This window comes from Dendrobates tinctorius, unplaced genomic scaffold, assembly GCF_039654945.1.
Source record: "Dendrobates tinctorius isolate UK_male_01 unplaced genomic scaffold, ASM3965494v1 ptg000103l, whole genome shotgun sequence".
Taxonomy (NCBI): Eukaryota; Metazoa; Chordata; class Amphibia; order Anura; family Dendrobatidae; genus Dendrobates; species Dendrobates tinctorius.
Window position 1 is genome coordinate 47,312,794 of NW_027361771.1, and position 16,608 is coordinate 47,329,401.

General features: G+C 45.2%; 1 protein-coding gene across 1 annotated transcript in view; it reads left to right on the forward strand.

Annotated features, from left to right (window-relative positions):
* Nucleotides 1-3,743: 3,743 nt before the first annotated feature.
* The window catches only part of LOC141100164 (uncharacterized), a 137,352-nt gene continuing 124,487 nt past the window's right edge, over nucleotides 3,744-16,608 (forward strand). Inside the window, exons 1-3 of the mRNA XM_073588440.1 lie at nucleotides 3,744-4,199; nucleotides 11,245-11,402; nucleotides 11,523-11,684. Of these exons, the coding sequence (XP_073444541.1) occupies nucleotides 11,298-11,402; nucleotides 11,523-11,684 (267 nt within the window). The 5' untranslated portion in view covers nucleotides 3,744-4,199; nucleotides 11,245-11,297. The remainder of the gene's footprint in view (nucleotides 4,200-11,244; nucleotides 11,403-11,522; nucleotides 11,685-16,608) is intronic.

Consider the following 16,608-nt stretch of genomic DNA (forward strand, 5'->3'; position numbering starts at 1 on the left):
TGTACTCTCTATGTGTTTAACAAGCAGCGATGACTTCCTGGGAGCTCATACAATGTAGTAACTGCACTATGTACTCTCTATGTGTATAACAAGCAGCGATGACCTCCTGGAAGCTCATACAATGTAGTAACTGCACTACTGTACTCTCTGTGTATAACAAGCAGCGATGACCTCCTGGGAACTCATACAATGTAGTACCTGCACTACTGTACTCTCTATGTGTATAACAAGCAGCGAGGACCTCCTGGGAGCTCATACAATGTAGTAACTGCACTACTGTACTCTCTATGTGTATAACAAGCAGCGAGGACCTCCTGGGAGCTCATACAATGTAGTATCTGCACTACTGTACTCTCTATGTGTATAACAAGCAGCGATGACCTCCTGGGAGCTCATACAATGTAGTAACTGCACTACTGTACTCTCTATGTGTATAACAAGCAGCGATGACCTCCTGGGAGCTCATACAATGTGGTAACTGCACTACTGTACTCTCTATGTTTATCACAAGCAGCGATGACGTCCTGGCAGCTCATACAATGTAGTAACTGCACTACTGTACTCTCTATGTGTATAACAAGCAGCGATGACCTCCTGGGAGCTCATACAATGTAGTAACTGCACTACTGTGCTCTCTATGTGTACAACAAGCAGCGATGACCTCCTGGGAGCTCATACAATGTAGCAACTGCACTATGTACTCTCTATGTATAACAAGCAGCGAGGACCTCCTGGGAACTCATACAATGTAGTAACTGCACTATGTACTCTCTATGTGTATAACAAGCAGCGATGACCTCCTGGGAGCTCATACAATGTAGTAACTGCACTACTGTACTCTCTATGTATAACAAGCAGCGAGGACCTCCTGGGAGCTCATACAATGTAGCAACTGCACTATGTACTCTCTATGTGTATAACAAGCAGCGATGACCTCCTGGGAGCTCATACAATGTAGTAACTGCACTATTGTACTCTCTATGTATAACAAGCAGCGATGACCTCCTGGGAACTCATACAATGTAGTAACTGCACTATGTACTCTCTATGTGTATAACAAGCAGCGATGACCTCCTGGGAGCTCATACAATGTAGTAACTGCACTACTGTACTCTCTATGTATAACAAGCAGCGAGGACCTCCTGGGAGCTCATACAATGTAGCAACTGCACTATGTACTCTCTATGTGTATAACAAGCAGCGATGACGTCCTGGAAGCTCATACAATGTAGTAACTGCACTATGTACTCTCTATGTGCATAACAAGCAGCGATGACCTCCTGGGAGCTCATACAATGTAGCAACTGCACTATGTACTCTCTATGTGTATAACAAGCAGCGATGACCTCCTGGGAGCTCATACAATGTAGTAACTGCACTACTGTACTCTCTATGTATAACAAGCAGCGATGACCTCCTGGGAACTCATACAATGTAGTAACTGCACTATGTACTCTCACGCAGCGATGACCTCCTGGGAGCTCATACAATGTAGTAACTGCACTACTGTACTCTCTATGTATAACAAGCAGCGAGGACCTCCTGGGAGCTCATACAATGTAGCAACTGCACTATGTACTCTCTATGTGTATAACAAGCAGCGATGACGTCCTGGATGCTCATACAATGTAGTAACTGCACTATGTACTCTCTATGTGTATAACAAGCAGCGATGACCTCCTGGGAGCTCATACAATGTAGTAACTGCACTATGTACTCTCTATGTGTATAACAAGCAGCGATGACCTCCTGGGAGCTCATACAATGTAGTAACTGCACTATGTACTCTCTATGTGTATAACAAGCAGCGAGGACCTCCTGGGAGCTCATACAATGTAGTAACTGCACTATGTACTCTCTATGTGTATAACAAGCAGCGATGACCTCCTGGGAGCTCATACAATGTAGCAACTGCACTATGTACTCTCTATGTGTATAACAAGCAGCGATGACCTCCTGGGAGCTCATACAATGTAGTAACTGCACTATGTACTCTCTATGTGTATAACAAGCAGCGATGACCTCCTGGGAGCTCATACAATGTAGCAACTGCACTATGTACTCTCTATGTGTATAACAAGCAGCGATGACCTCCTGGGAGCTCATACAATGTAGCAACTGCACTACTGTACTCTCTATGTATAACAAGCAGCGATGACCTCCTGGGAACTCATACAATGTAGTAACTGCACTATGTACTCTCTATGTGTATAACAAGCAGCGATGACCTCCTGGGAGCTCATACAATGTAGTAACTGCACTACTGTACTCTCTATGTATAACAAGCAGCGAGGACCTCCTGGGAGCTCATACAATGTAGCAACTGCACTATGTACTCTCTATGTGTATAACAAGCAGCGATGACATCCTGGAAGCTCATACAATGTAGTAACTGCACTATGTACTCTCTATGTGTATAACAAGCAGCGATGACCTCCTGGGAGCTCATACAATGTAGTAACTGCACTATGTACTCTCTATGTGTATAACAAGCAGCGATGACCTCCTGGAAGCTCATACAATGTAGTAACTGCACTATGTACTCTCTATGTGTATTACAAGCAGCGATGACCTCCTGGGAGCTCATACAATGTAGTAACTGCACTATGTACTCTCTATGTGTATAACAAGCAGCGATGACCTCCTGGAAGCTCATACAATGTAGCAACTGCACTATGTACTCTCTATGTGTATAACAAGCAGCGATGACCTCCTGGGAGCTCATACAATGTAGTAACTGCACTATGTACTCTCTATGTGTATAACAAGCAGCGATGACCTCCTGGGAGCTCATACAATGTAGCAACTGCACTATGTACTCTCTATGTGTATAACAAGCAGCGATGACCTCCTGGGAGCTCATACAATGTAGTAACTGCACTACTGTACTCTCTATGTATAACAAGCAGCGATGACCTCCTGGGAACTCATACAATGTAGTAACTGCACTATGTACTCTCTATGTGTATAACAAGCAGCGATGACCTCCTGGGAGCTCATACAATGTAGTAACTGCACTACTGTACTCTCTATGTATAACAAGCAGCGAGGACCTCCTGGGAGCTCATACAATGTAGCAACTGCACTATGTACTCTCTATGTGTATAACAAGCAGCGATGACGTCCTGGAAGCTCATACAATGTAGTAACTGCACTATGTACTCTCTATGTGTATAACAAGCAGCGATGACCTCCTGGGAGCTCATACAATGTAGTAACTGCACTATGTACTCTCTATGTGTATAACAAGCAGCGATGACCTCCTGGAAGCTCATACAATGTAGTAACTGCACTATGTACTCTCTATGTGTATAACAAGCAGCGAGGACCTCCTGGGAGCCCATACACCGTAGGGTCTGTACTGGCAAGGAGGTCCTCACTGCAGGCTATACACCAATCTAGTCCCGTGCTACAGTCCCTACAGTGTATGGGCTCCCAGGAGGTACTGCTGGTACTGGCTAGGTGTATAGCCTGCAGTAAGGACCTCTTGGGAGGCCATACACTCCAGTATATCCACGCCCCAGGGCTTTCCTACCAAGGTCTGAGTCCTCTGCAGGACAACGGCCATATTAGTTTTGGGCAATGACTCGCTGCTGTCTAGCAAGGTGAGCCAATCACTACCTTACACAGTAGGGCTGTGAGGTGAGCGCGCCCACCAAGGAGGTACAGACCGGAAGTCATACACGTACAGAGCCGGAAGTGATGCTATGTACAGGCGGATGACTCAGTGAGTGCTCTGTGTTTATAGTGTCCCGTGTGCTTGTGCTGGGAGAGAGACTCCATAGACGTCCGCCATGGTGCGGGGTGTGCCGGGCTCCCGGTTTCTGCAGCTCTCCATGTTCCCAGTGTGCCTGGCAGGTGTGAGCTGGGTGTCTCAGCCCGTGGAGTACGAGGAGCTGTGTGCGTCCATAGCCCGGCAGTGACAGCAGGAGCCTGTTATACTGGTGCCAGACCCACATACTCCTCAGACGCCCCTTTATCTATCACATCAGCTGTCTATAGTGTATTCATAGCTAATGGGAACCCGCGGGCTGATTCATGCTGCCCAAACCATTGGCCGCATGAATCACACCATGATCGTAGACCTATCTTTGTCTGTCAAGCAGGAAGAGGTTGTGCTGGAGTGACTGAGGCTTCGGATCTACGGTAGTTCTTCCGCCTCATTTGCATATGAATTCAAGCACTGATTTCTCAGTAAGGTAATATTCAGTATTTGGACAATATTTTACATCAGTAAAAAATCAGGAGTGGAACAATTGAAAAGTATAGTAGAAACACATCAGCACTTCTGCATTTTATTTCCCACTCTTGTATTTGGCTTACAAATACTGATGTGTGAACGCGGCCTTATGGAAGATCAGACTGGCCATGTAGAGGTATTTCTGGGCTTGTCTTTGAAAAAGCTACATGCACATATAAATGGTTATGGGGGTGAAATCTCGCTGACAGATTCCTTTTGGTACTATTTAGAGCTATGCTTTACAGCAGACACATGGCTATTAGACCATATTCTAGACCATAGCTTTTTAGAAGTGTGATTTGTGCAAACGTCACGGTGGCGAGGAGGTCAGCTGTGATCATCATCTTATGTGAATGGTGGGCTCTTGAGTTATCCATCATACTGTATATACATATTACCTGTCATTGTATTCATGCCTAGGTTGATAATGGGATGACTTGTAAAGGTAACCTGTCATGTCGGGTAACGCTAATAACCTGCAGATATAGGGTTAATGACATTGTGATGGTGCCAGGCTGCAGTACTGAAAGTGCAAACCCCGGGAGAAAACCTAACTTCATTTCTCCTGGGAGCCGCCGGTTTGCCGCCACAGCTCGTTATCGCTCACAGTACTGAGGGTGGCGGCTATAACCCGCCTCGGCACTTTGACAGCTTACTCTGCACTGCTGAGCCAGCTGTCAGTCAATGTGACGGGGCGTGAATACACTTCATTTTCTTCTAAGTACCGCACTTCCAGTACTGTGGACAGACATCTTCATAACGCTATTGGCCTGCAGATTAACCCTTTATCCGGAGGTTAATAGCTTTATCGTACTTGACAGATTAGCTTTAAAATTATATACAGACCAGGAATATCAGGCTTAAAGTGAACCTGACAGATGATATGTTCTGTGTGATCCACAGGCAGTATGGATCAGGCACTAGCTGTAACAACTCAGCCAGGTATGTGTGACTTTGTAATTCTGCGGCATTTCTAAGAAAATAATACTTTAATAATCTACATGCGCTGCAATAGATTGATAGGTCTCTGTCTACATAAACTGTACAGGATTGGTAGGTGTCGTGTCTATGTGCGCTGCACTGGATTGATAGGTGTCTGTCTATGTGCGCTGCTCTGGATTGATAGGTCTCTGTCTACGCACGCTGCTCTGGATTGATATGTCTCTGTCTCTGCGCTCTGCTCTGGATTGAAAGGTCTCTGTCTACGCGCGCTGCACTGGATTGAAAGGTCTCTGTCTACGCGCGCTGCACTGGATTGAAAGGTCTCTGTCTACGCGCGCTGCACTGGATTGAAAGGTCTCTGTCTACGCGCGCTGCACTGGATTGAAAGGTCTCTGTCTACGCGCGCTGCACTGGATTGAAAGGTCTCTGTCTACGCGCGCTGCACTGGATTGAAAGGTCTCTGTCTACGCGCGCTGCACTGGATTGAAAGGTCTCTGTCTACGCGCGCTGCACTGGATTGAAAGGTCTCTGTCTACGCGCGCTGCACTGGATTGAAAGGTCTCTGTCTACGCGCGCTGCACTGGATTGAAAGGTCTCTGTCTACGCGCGCTGCACTGGATTGAAAGGTCTCTGTCTACGCGCGCTGCACTGGATTGAAAGGTCTCTGTCTACGCGCGCTGCACTGGATTGAAAGGTCTCTGTCTACGCGCGCTGCACTGGATTGAAAGGTCTCTGTCTACGCGCGCTGCACTGGATTGAAAGGTCTCTGTCTACGCGCGCTGCACTGGATTGAAAGGTCTCTGTCTACGCGCGCTGCACTGGATTGAAAGGTCTCTGTCTACGCGCGCTGCACTGGATTGATAGGTCTCTGTCTATGTGCAGTGCTCTGGATTGATAGGTCTCTCTACGCGCGCTGCACTGGATTGATAGGTTTCTGTCTATGTGCGGTGCTCTGGATTGATAGGTCTCTGTCTACGCGCACTGCACTGGATTGAAAGGTCTCTATGTGCGCTGCACTGGATTGATAGGTGTCTGTCTACGTGTGTTGCACTGGATTGATAGGTGTCTGTCTACGTGCGCTGCACTGGATTAGTATGTCTGTCTACGTGTGCTGTACTGGATTGATAGGTCTCTGTCTACGTGCGCTGCACTGGATTGCTAGGTCTCTGTCTATGCGTGCTGCACTGGATTGCTAGGTCTCTGTCTACGCGTGCTGCACTGGATTGAAAGGTCTCTGTCTACGCGCGCTGCACTGGATTGAAAGGTCTCTGTCTACGCGCGCTGCACTGGATTGAAAGGTCTCTGTCTACGCGCGCTGCACTGGATTGAAAGGTCTCTGTCTACGCGCGCTGCACTGGATTGAAAGGTCTCTGTCTACGCGCGCTGCACTGGATTGAAAGGTCTCTGTCTACGCGCGCTGCACTGGATTGAAAGGTCTCTGTCTACGTGCGCTGCACTGGATTGAAAGGTCTCTGTCTACGCGCGCTGCACTGGATTGAAAGGTCTCTGTCTACGCACGCTGCACTGGATTGATGGGTTTCTGTCTATGTGCAGTGCTCTGGATTGATAGGTCTCTGTCTACGCGCGCTGCACTGGATTGATAGGTTTCTGTCTATGTGCGGTGCTCTGGATTGATAGGTCTCTGTCTACGCGCACTGCACTGGATTTAAAGGTCTCTATGTGCGCTGCACTGGTTTGATAGGTGTCTGTCTACTTGTGTTGCACTGGATTGATAGGTGTCTGTCTACGTGCGCTGCACTGGATTAGTATGTCTGTCTACGTGTGCTGTACTGGATTGATAGGTCTCTGTCTAGGTGTGCTGCACTGGATTAGTATGTCTGTCTACGTGTGCTGTACTGGATTGATAGGTCTCTGTCTACATGAGCTATACAGGATTGGTAGGTCCTCTGTCTACGTGCGCTGCACTGGATTGATAGGTGTCTGTCTACGCGCGCTGCACTGGATTGAAAGGTCTCTGTGCGCTGCACTGGATTGATAGGTGTCTGACTATGTGCGCTGTACTGGATTGATAGGTGTCTGACTACGTGCGCTGTACTGGATTGATAGGTGTCTGTCTGTGTGCTGCACTGGATTGATAGGTCTCTGTCTACATGAGCTATACAGGATTGGTAGGTCCTCTGTCTACGTGCGCTGCACTGGATTGATAGGTCTCTGTCTACGCGTGCTGCACTGGATTGCTAGGTCTCTGTCTACGCGTGCTGCACTGGATTGCTAGGTCTCTGTCTACGCGTGCTGCACTGGATTGCTAGGTCTCTGTCTACGCGTGCTGCACTGGATTGATAGGTCTCTGTCTACGCTCGCTGCACTGGATTGATAGGTCTCTGTCTACGCTCGCTGCACTGGATTGATAGGTCTCTGTCTACGCCCGCTGCACTGGATTGGTAGGTCTCTGTCTACATGAGCTATACAGGATTGGTAGGTCCTCTGTCTACGTGCGCTGCACTGGATTGATAGGTGTCTGACTCCGTGCGCTGTACTGGATTGATAGGTGTCTGACTACGTGCGCTGTACTGGATTGATAGGTGTCTGACTACGTGCGCTGTACTGGATTGATAGGTGTCTGACTACGTGCGCTGTACTGGATTGATAGGTGTCTGACTACGTGCGCTACACTGGATTGATAGGTGTCTGTCTACGCGCGCTGCACTGGATTGAAAGGTCTCTATGTGCGCTGCACTGGATTGATAGGTGTCTGACTACGTGCGCTGTACTGGATTGATAGGTGTCTGACTACGTGCGCTGTACTGGATTGATAGGTGTCTGTCTATGTGTGCTGCACTGGATTGATAGGTCTCTGTCTACATGAGCTATACAGGATTGGTAGGTCATCTGTCTACGTGCGCTACACTGGATTGCTAGGTCTCTGCCTATGCGTGCTGCACTGGATTGCTAGGTCTCTGTCTACGCTCGCTGCACTCGATTGATAGGTCTCTGTCTACGCCCGCTGCACTGGATTGATAGGTCTCTATGCGCACTGCACTGGATTGATAGGTGTCTGTCTACGTGTGTTGCACTGGATTGATAGGTGTCTGTCTACGTGCGCTGCACTGGATTAGTATGTCTGTCTACGTGTGCTGTACTGGATTGATAGGTCTCTGTCTACGTGCGCTGCACTGGATTGATAGGTCTCTGTCTATGCGCGCTGCACTGGATTGCTAGGTCTCTGTCTACGCGTGCTGCACTGGATTGAAAGGTCTCTGTCTACGCGCGCTGCACTGGATTGAAAGGTCTCTGTCTACGCGCGCTGCACTGGATTGAAAGGTCTCTGTCTACGCGCGCTGCACTGGATTGAAAGGTCTCTGTCTACGTGCGCTGCACTGGATTGAAAGGTCTCTGTCTACGCGCGCTGCACTGGATTGAAAGGTCTCTGTCTACGCACGCTGCACTGGATTGATGGGTTTCTGTCTATGTGCAGTGCTCTGGATTGATAGGTCTCTGTCTACGCGCGCTGCACTGGATTGATAGGTTTCTGTCTATGTGCGGTGCTCTGGATTGATAGGTCTCTGTCTACGCGCACTGCACTGGATTTAAAGGTCTCTATGTGCGCTGCACTGGTTTGATAGGTGTCTGTCTACTTGTGTTGCACTGGATTGATAGGTGTCTGTCTACGTGCGCTGCACTGGATTAGTATGTCTGTCTACGTGTGCTGTACTGGATTGATAGGTCTCTGTCTACATGAGCTATACAGGATTGGTAGGTCCTCTGTCTACGTGCGCTGCACTGGATTGATAGGTGTCTGTCTACGCGCGCTGCACTGGATTGAAAGGTCTCTGCGCTGCACTGGATTGATAGGTGTCTGACTATGTGCGCTGTACTGGATTGATAGGTGTCTGACTACGTGCGCTGTACTGGATTGATAGGTGTCTGTCTATGTGTGCTGCACTGGATTGATAGGTCTCTGTCTACATGAGCTATACAGGATTGGTAGGTCCTCTGTCTACGTGCGCTGCACTGGATTGATAGGTCTCTGTCTACGCGTGCTGCACTGGATTGCTAGGTCTCTGTCTACGCGTGCTGCACTGGATTGCTAGGTCTCTGTCTACGCGTGCTGCACTGGATTGCTAGGTCTCTGTCTACGCTCGCTGCACTGGATTGATAGGTCTCTGTCTACGCTCGCTGCACTGGATTGATAGGTCTCTGTCTACGCCCGCTGCACTGGATTGATAGGTCTCTGTCTACATGAGCTATACAGGATTGGTAGGTCCTCTGTCTACGTGCGCTGCACTGGATTGATAGGTGTCTAACTCCGTGCGCTGTACTGGATTGATAGGTGTCTGACTACGTGCGCTGTACTGGATTGATAGGTGTCTGACTACGTGCGCTGTACTGGATTGATAGGTGTCTGACTACGTGCGCTGCACTGGATTGATAGGTGTCTGTCTACGTGCGCTGCACTGGATTGAAAGGTCTCTATGTGCGCTGCACTGGATTGATAGGTGTCTGACTACGTGCGCTGTACTGGATTGATAGGTGTCTGACTACGTGCGCTGTACTGGATTGATAGGTGTCTGTCTATGTGTGCTGCACTGGATTGATAGGTCTCTGTCTACATGAGCTATACAGGATTGGTAGGTCCTCTGTCTACGTGCGCTACACTGGATTGCTAGGTCTCTGTCTATGCGTGCTGCACTGGATTGCTAGGTCTCTGTCTATGCGTGCTGCACTGGATTGCTAGGTCTCTGTCTACGCTCGCTGCACTCGATTGATAGGTCTCTGTCTACGCCCGCTGCACTGGATTGATAGGTCTCTATGCGCACTGCACTGGATTGATAGGTCTCTGTCTACGTTCGCTGAAAGGAATGATAATCTTTTGTGCCGTACAAAAAAAGAATTAAATCCGACAATATTTTAGTGTAAATATAATGTAAAAGGGAGGCACATGTTAAGGAGCTGAAACTCCTAAACCCTTCATCCAATTTTAATGTGGATACCCTCAAATGAAAGCTGAAAATCTGAACTTCAACTGCATCTGAATTGTTTTGTTTAAATTTCATTGTGGTAAAGTCTAGAACCAAAATTAGAAAAATGTTGTCTCTGTCCAAATATATATGGACCTAACTATATAGGGAAATACCTAGGAGAGCAGGCCATGAAGAAGCTGCCAAGAAATGAAGTCTTTGGCCAGATTTTCAATGAATGTTTCCGCGTAAATACTTCTGCGCTTCAGAGTAAGGTCACTTTCAGTATTTTGTCAGTATAATGCCTCAGTATTTGTAGCCAAAACCAGGAGTGGGTGATAAATACAGAAGTGGTGACGTGTTCCTATTATGCTTTTCCTATGATTGTTCCTCTCCTGATTTTGGCTTACAAATACTGGAGTAAAATACTGAATGTGTGAACGTGGCCTAAAACATACTCCGGAGTAATAACACAGCCAGAGTCTGATTCCTGCTACTCATGGTTCAGGCAAAAGGTGCAATTATTGTGGCTCTTTTGAACATTTAAATCAAGGGTACAGTATACTTAAAAAAAAAAAAAAAAAAAAAAGTGCAGTATATCCCCTTGATATAGTATAGGATAAGTCTGGACTCTAACTGCAGAGACAAGCATCTAATGAAGTACAATAAATCGCAATAATATAAATCAATGTGCAGTGCAGTTCTTACCCACATCACATTAGCACTAAGTGCTGTGACTCCTTTTTTATCCCAACAGGTGTTTCACTTCCAGCTTTTCAAGGGGCCTCATGGTTCTGGCAGCTTGAATCTCATGACAGGGTTCCCTTTAATATAAAAAGTTTAATGTAAAAAGAACCTATTGGACAATTTTCCCTTTTTTACTTTTGCTGCTTCCCTTAGTTTTCTGTATATACAGTATATATTTTTTTAAAATCTGCCATACATCTCCAGAGATAAATGTCTTTTTATTTATTGCAAGTTGTTATAGTCTTTATTAATGGGGCATGGCTCACAGGGTAATAATACAAAGCAGCCTGTGAGCCACACCACTTTAAGACCAAAGACCATAAAAATGAGCGTTAAAAAGGTCCATAGCGCTGAAACTGTGGTGCTATAATTCTTGTAAAATGTGCTTCTCTTTAGGCGCCTTCACTTAGGAATCCATTGTGTTGAAGTTGCCACCTGTGTAGTATACAATGGTCCATTTCTTGATTGGCCCAACTAGGATGGGTAAAGACAAAGAGATGGCTGAAAGGATATTAGAACTTTCCCTGGAGATCATCCACCTGCTGACCGGCGAGGTGAGGTTTTCTGGAATTATGACAGCAAACATATGTATAAATGACAAACGGGGTTGATTTCATAGGTAGCTTAATTGGGGGACGTATAGTAAATGTTTTAGTTTCTCTCTATCTCCACAGGATTACACGGTAGTGAGGAAGACCTCTGGTATGTCAGGAGGATGGAGCTGGACTCAGAGCCCTTTTAAGGATCCTCCACCTCACTCACTGAAACACACGAGGAGCAATGAGCAGAAGATCCTATATCTCACCAACAAGATTATTGAGCTGCTGACCGGAGAGGTGAGCGCTGCTGGGAATACTGGGGTATTATATAGTAACGCTAAGGAAGGTCGGTAAGACCATAGATGTTGGGTAGCTGTCAGCTGTCCAGCAGCTACAGTACGTCTCCCAAACAGTTGGTGTCCATTTTGGTGGCGTTGATATAAACTGGACCAACCCCAGCTCCTAAAATATATAATATTGAGTACAGTAGTACATTGAAGTATGTCCTGTAAATGTATATGTTTTCATAAGAATTTGGGAAAGTTATGAAATGTCCTATGAATGACTATTCTATTCCTGTTCTAAGGATCTTGACGTTTAGTTGAGATGAATCTGTGATACACTTTTATGTGCATGCTCAGCAGTGACCAATGCTGTGGGGTTGGAGTCAGAAATCAGGGAAATTGAGGAGGCTGAGTCGGTGGTTTGGCTTACCGTCTCCACAGCCCTGCTCCCAGCTCCTCCATTTACATGCACACTCAGCTCTGCTGATCATGTGTCCTCAGTAGAATGAGAAATAAGGGTTGTGTATCCAGGTCCAGCTTTTTGTCTTCTAATGTGTTTGCCTGTTGGTCCAGCTTCAGGAAGGGAAATAAAAGGAGCAGGAGAACTGAGCAGCTTTGTGTCTTGGGGATCTGCCTCTTCGTTTTGTCTTTTAATTACTGGGACACTAAAATGCCTCCTTGGAATATGCCCCTTTTTTTGTTTTAGCCCTGCTTTCTGGGGGTTATAGCGTTTTTCTGGCTTCACTCACTTCCATCTACACAGGTGTCCCGACAGGCCCTCGTATGGAATTGTCTGAAGCCGGAATAACCCTTTTGGAAAAGCCCCGTTGAGAGGAGCTAAGATGTAGCATAGATGGGTGAAAAATATATTGACCATATTTTCCAGACTATAAGGCGCAACCCAGGTTTAGACAGCAGAATATAAGAAAAACAATTTTTCCTATTAAGTAAAACTTCCCTTGTGGTGTGAAATAGAGGGGGCAATATCACTAATTTTAATGTTAGATGGAGTAGAATAGAGAGGTAATCGATTGTTAGGGTCTCTCTGCAGTGTTATACATACAACACAGCTCTGTTCATGTAAAGAACATGCCTACAACTGTGAACATTTTTTTTTTCTTTTTATTGTGAAGCAAACAAATAAGACAAAATAGCTGAAAACTTCATTGAACGTAACTTTTCACCCCCCTTAATTAAGTACTTTATAGAGCCTCCTTTTGAGGCAATTACAGCTGCAAATTGCTTTGGATAAGTCTTTCCACACCTAGCCACTGTTTTTTTGGTTTTTTTTTCTCCCCTTTCCTCAAGGCAAAACTGCTCCAAGCTCCTTCAAGATAGATGGTTTCCTTTGGCGAACAGCAATCTTTAAGTCTGACCCCAGATTCTCAATTGCATTAAAGGAAATCTGTCACCCCCTGGACAATTTTGATTTATTACTATGGGCATACAGGTAATTGGTTAAAACAGTCTTACCTGTATGCCTCATAGCTGTGGTGTAGATCTTTAGAAATTCATTTATAATGATATATGCTAATGATTTCTTCCATACTCCAGTGCATGTGGTGACTGGAAGAAATCACTGCCTCCTGACTTAATCAGCATCACACTAACCCGTTCGGCGCAGTAATAACACGCATGCACTATGCACAAGCACGGTTAATCGGACCCTGTCCTTCCTCCTATGGGCAGTGTCTGCATTGATCTTCTGCGCAGGCCCCGAAGATGATAGTAACAGCTCAAAATTGTTAGGGAGTGACAGATTCCCTTTAAGGTCTGGGCTTTCACTGGGCCACTCCAAAACATTTACACGTTTCCTGTTAAAGCACTCGAGTGTTGCTTTAGCAGTATGCTTTGGGTCGCTGTCTTGATGGAAGGTGAAACTGCATCCCAACCTCAAATCACTGACAGACTGAAACAGGTTTTGCTCAAGAATATCCCTATTTTCATACCATCCATCTTCCCTTCGACTAACCATTTCCCCTGTCCTTGCTGCGGAAAAACATCTCCACAATGTAATGCTGCCACCATATCTCACTGTGGGTATGGTGTTCTTGGGGTGATGAGCTGTGTTTGGTTCAATTTTGGTCTCTTCTGACCATACTACCTTCCTCTATACATATTGGGAGTCTCCCACAAGTCTTTTGGCAAACTCAAAATTAGCCTTACAATTTTTGTGTAAGTAAAGGCTTTTTTATGCCAACTTTTCCATAAAGGCCACCTCTATGGAGTGTACAGCTTATTGTGGCCGTATGGACAGATACTCCAGTCTCTGCTTGGGAACTCTGCAGCTCCTTCAGGGTTACCTTTGGTCTCTGTGCTGCCTCTCTGATTAATGCCCTCCTTGCCCGGTCTGAGAGTTTTGGTGGGTGGCCCTCTCTTGGCAGGTTTGTTGTGGCACCATGTTCTTTCCATTTGATAATGATGGATTTGATTGTGCTTCCCCCCCGGATAATCAGAAATTAAGGTGTTTTTTTTTTTTTTTTTTTTTTTTTTTTAATACAACCCAACCGTGACTTGTACTTCTCAACAGCTTTGTCCCTGACTTGTTTGGAGATCTCCTTGGTTTTTATGGTGGTGTTTGGTTAGTGGTGCCTCTTGCTCAACCCCATCATGACATTCGCCTCAAACGGGCGTATATATAGGGCATGATAATCGTGCTGGCTCACGTTGAGCACTTCTGCAAACAAATGCGGGTGTTAGCTCTATATATGACACTCCGCAGCAATGCCCATTATCTGTGCTGGCACCCATCACAGCCATTTAACCCCTCTGATGCTGCTGTCAATAGTGACAGTGACATTGAGGGGCAGAGGGAGGGAGCTCCCTCTCTGTTCCCATCAGTATAACGCAATTGCGTTGTGCTGATGGTAAACCCTGGGCAGAAAGATAGTCACAGAGTCACTCAGGACCTGAAAGCTCCTGCTCAGTGCAAGACCTGACACGCCTCCTCCCTGCCTGCGATGCACAGCTCTAATGCCATGCAATGCAGAAGCATTGAAGAGTAGTAGATCAGCAATCAGTCAGTGTAAAGTCGATGTTCCATCCTGGGGCAACGTAAAAAGAAAACTTACTAAAAATTATAAAAATAGCTACATGAGGACCAAAAAAAAATAAATTATTCCAATAAATACATTTTATTTATGTAAACACAAAAATAAACAAAAGTACACTCATTTGGTATTGCTGCTTGCAAAGTGACCTATAAAACTTTCTCTAGTTAACCCCTTCACTGAACACCGTTTTAAAAAATAAACTATGCTTTGTCATCATACCGCTGACCAAAAGTGAAATAAAACGCAATCAAAAAGACAAATGTAAATAAAAATGATCTCTGAAAACGTAATCTTGTTCCGTAGATAAGAAACTGCCATACAGCTACGTCAGTGTAAAAATAAGTTATAGCTCTCAAAATGAAGTGATGCAAAATTTTTTTTTCTATTGTGTAAAAGCGCCAAAACACAAAAAAATTGTATAAATGTATAACGCTGTAATTGTACGGACGCCAAGAATAGTCATGCATAAAAGCGCACTACTCCACAGTTTTGTGCACTTCTGAAAAGGAGACTGCTGAACAGAGGCCAAATGGAGTCCAGAGTAACTCTGTTTTCTCATTATAATGAATGGATCCCTCGGGATTTCATCTGAATTACATCACTTGGGCACATATATGTATAGCATATATATAGCAATGAGAGCCTGCCTGCATGTCTGTAGAAGCATGAGCTGGTGACTACCACGTACTGGCACTACATTGACAGTTTGCAATTTTCACTCGGCAGCATCCACTGCTGCTTTTTTCTGGAAAAAACCCTTGGAGTTAAACCTATAGATACATTTCCAAAAGAGTATCATTTCCAAAATGGGGTCACTTGAGGGGGGATTCTGCTTTTCTAGCACTTTGGGGCTCTATATGGAGTCCTCAAACTATTCTAGAAAAATCTAAGCTTCTGGAGCAAATAGCACTCTGTCCTGAGTCTCGCTGTATGACTAAGCAGCACTGTACAGCCACATATGGGATATTTCTACATTCAGCAGAAATTGTGGAATAAATTTTGGTGCCATTTTTACCTATTTCCCAGTGTGAAAATGTAAAATCTGGGGCAAAAACACAATTTCAGTGGTAAAAATGTAGTTATTTTTTCTTCACTGCCCAATGGTATAAAATTCTGTGACACACCCGTGATGTCAATATGATCAATGTATTGCTAGATGTATTCATTGAGAGGTATAGTTTTTAAAATTGGATCACTTATGGGGGGTTCTGCTATTCAGGCAGAGTCCAATAAAGTTTGATCTCCAATATTGCGCTTTTTACCTTCTGAGATTTGCATTGTGCCTAAAAAGTAGTTTGCAACCACATATGGGGTGTCCGTGTACTCAGAAGAAATTGCACAACAAATTTTGAGGTCCATTTTCTCCTGCTATCCTTGTGAAAATGAGAAATTGTGGCTAAACAACATTTTTGTGGGTAATATATATTTTTTTTCTTCTCATATTCACAGATGAACGTTGAAAAATTCTGTGAAGCAACTGTGGGCTCAAGGTGCTCAGCACACATCTAGATAAATTCCTAGAGGGACATAGTTTCCAAAATTGGGTCAGTTATTGGGAGTTTACACTGTTTAGTCACTCGCAGAACATTCCATCAAAATCTGCGTTGCAAAACGTCATTCCATCCTTTCTGAGCCCCGACGTGCACCCAAACAGTAGTTTTCCTCCACATAGTGGATATCAGCGTAGAAACTGTACAACAAATTGAATGGTGTATTTTCTAATGGTACTCTTGTGAAAATAAAAAAATTGAAGCTAAAATGCCATTTTTGTGAGAAAAATGTTTTGTTTTTTTTTGGTTTTGTTTTTTTTTAATTTTCAAAGCTCAACGTTATAAACTTCCTCTGTGAAGCACCTGGACGGGGGGGGGGGGGTTTCAAGGTGCT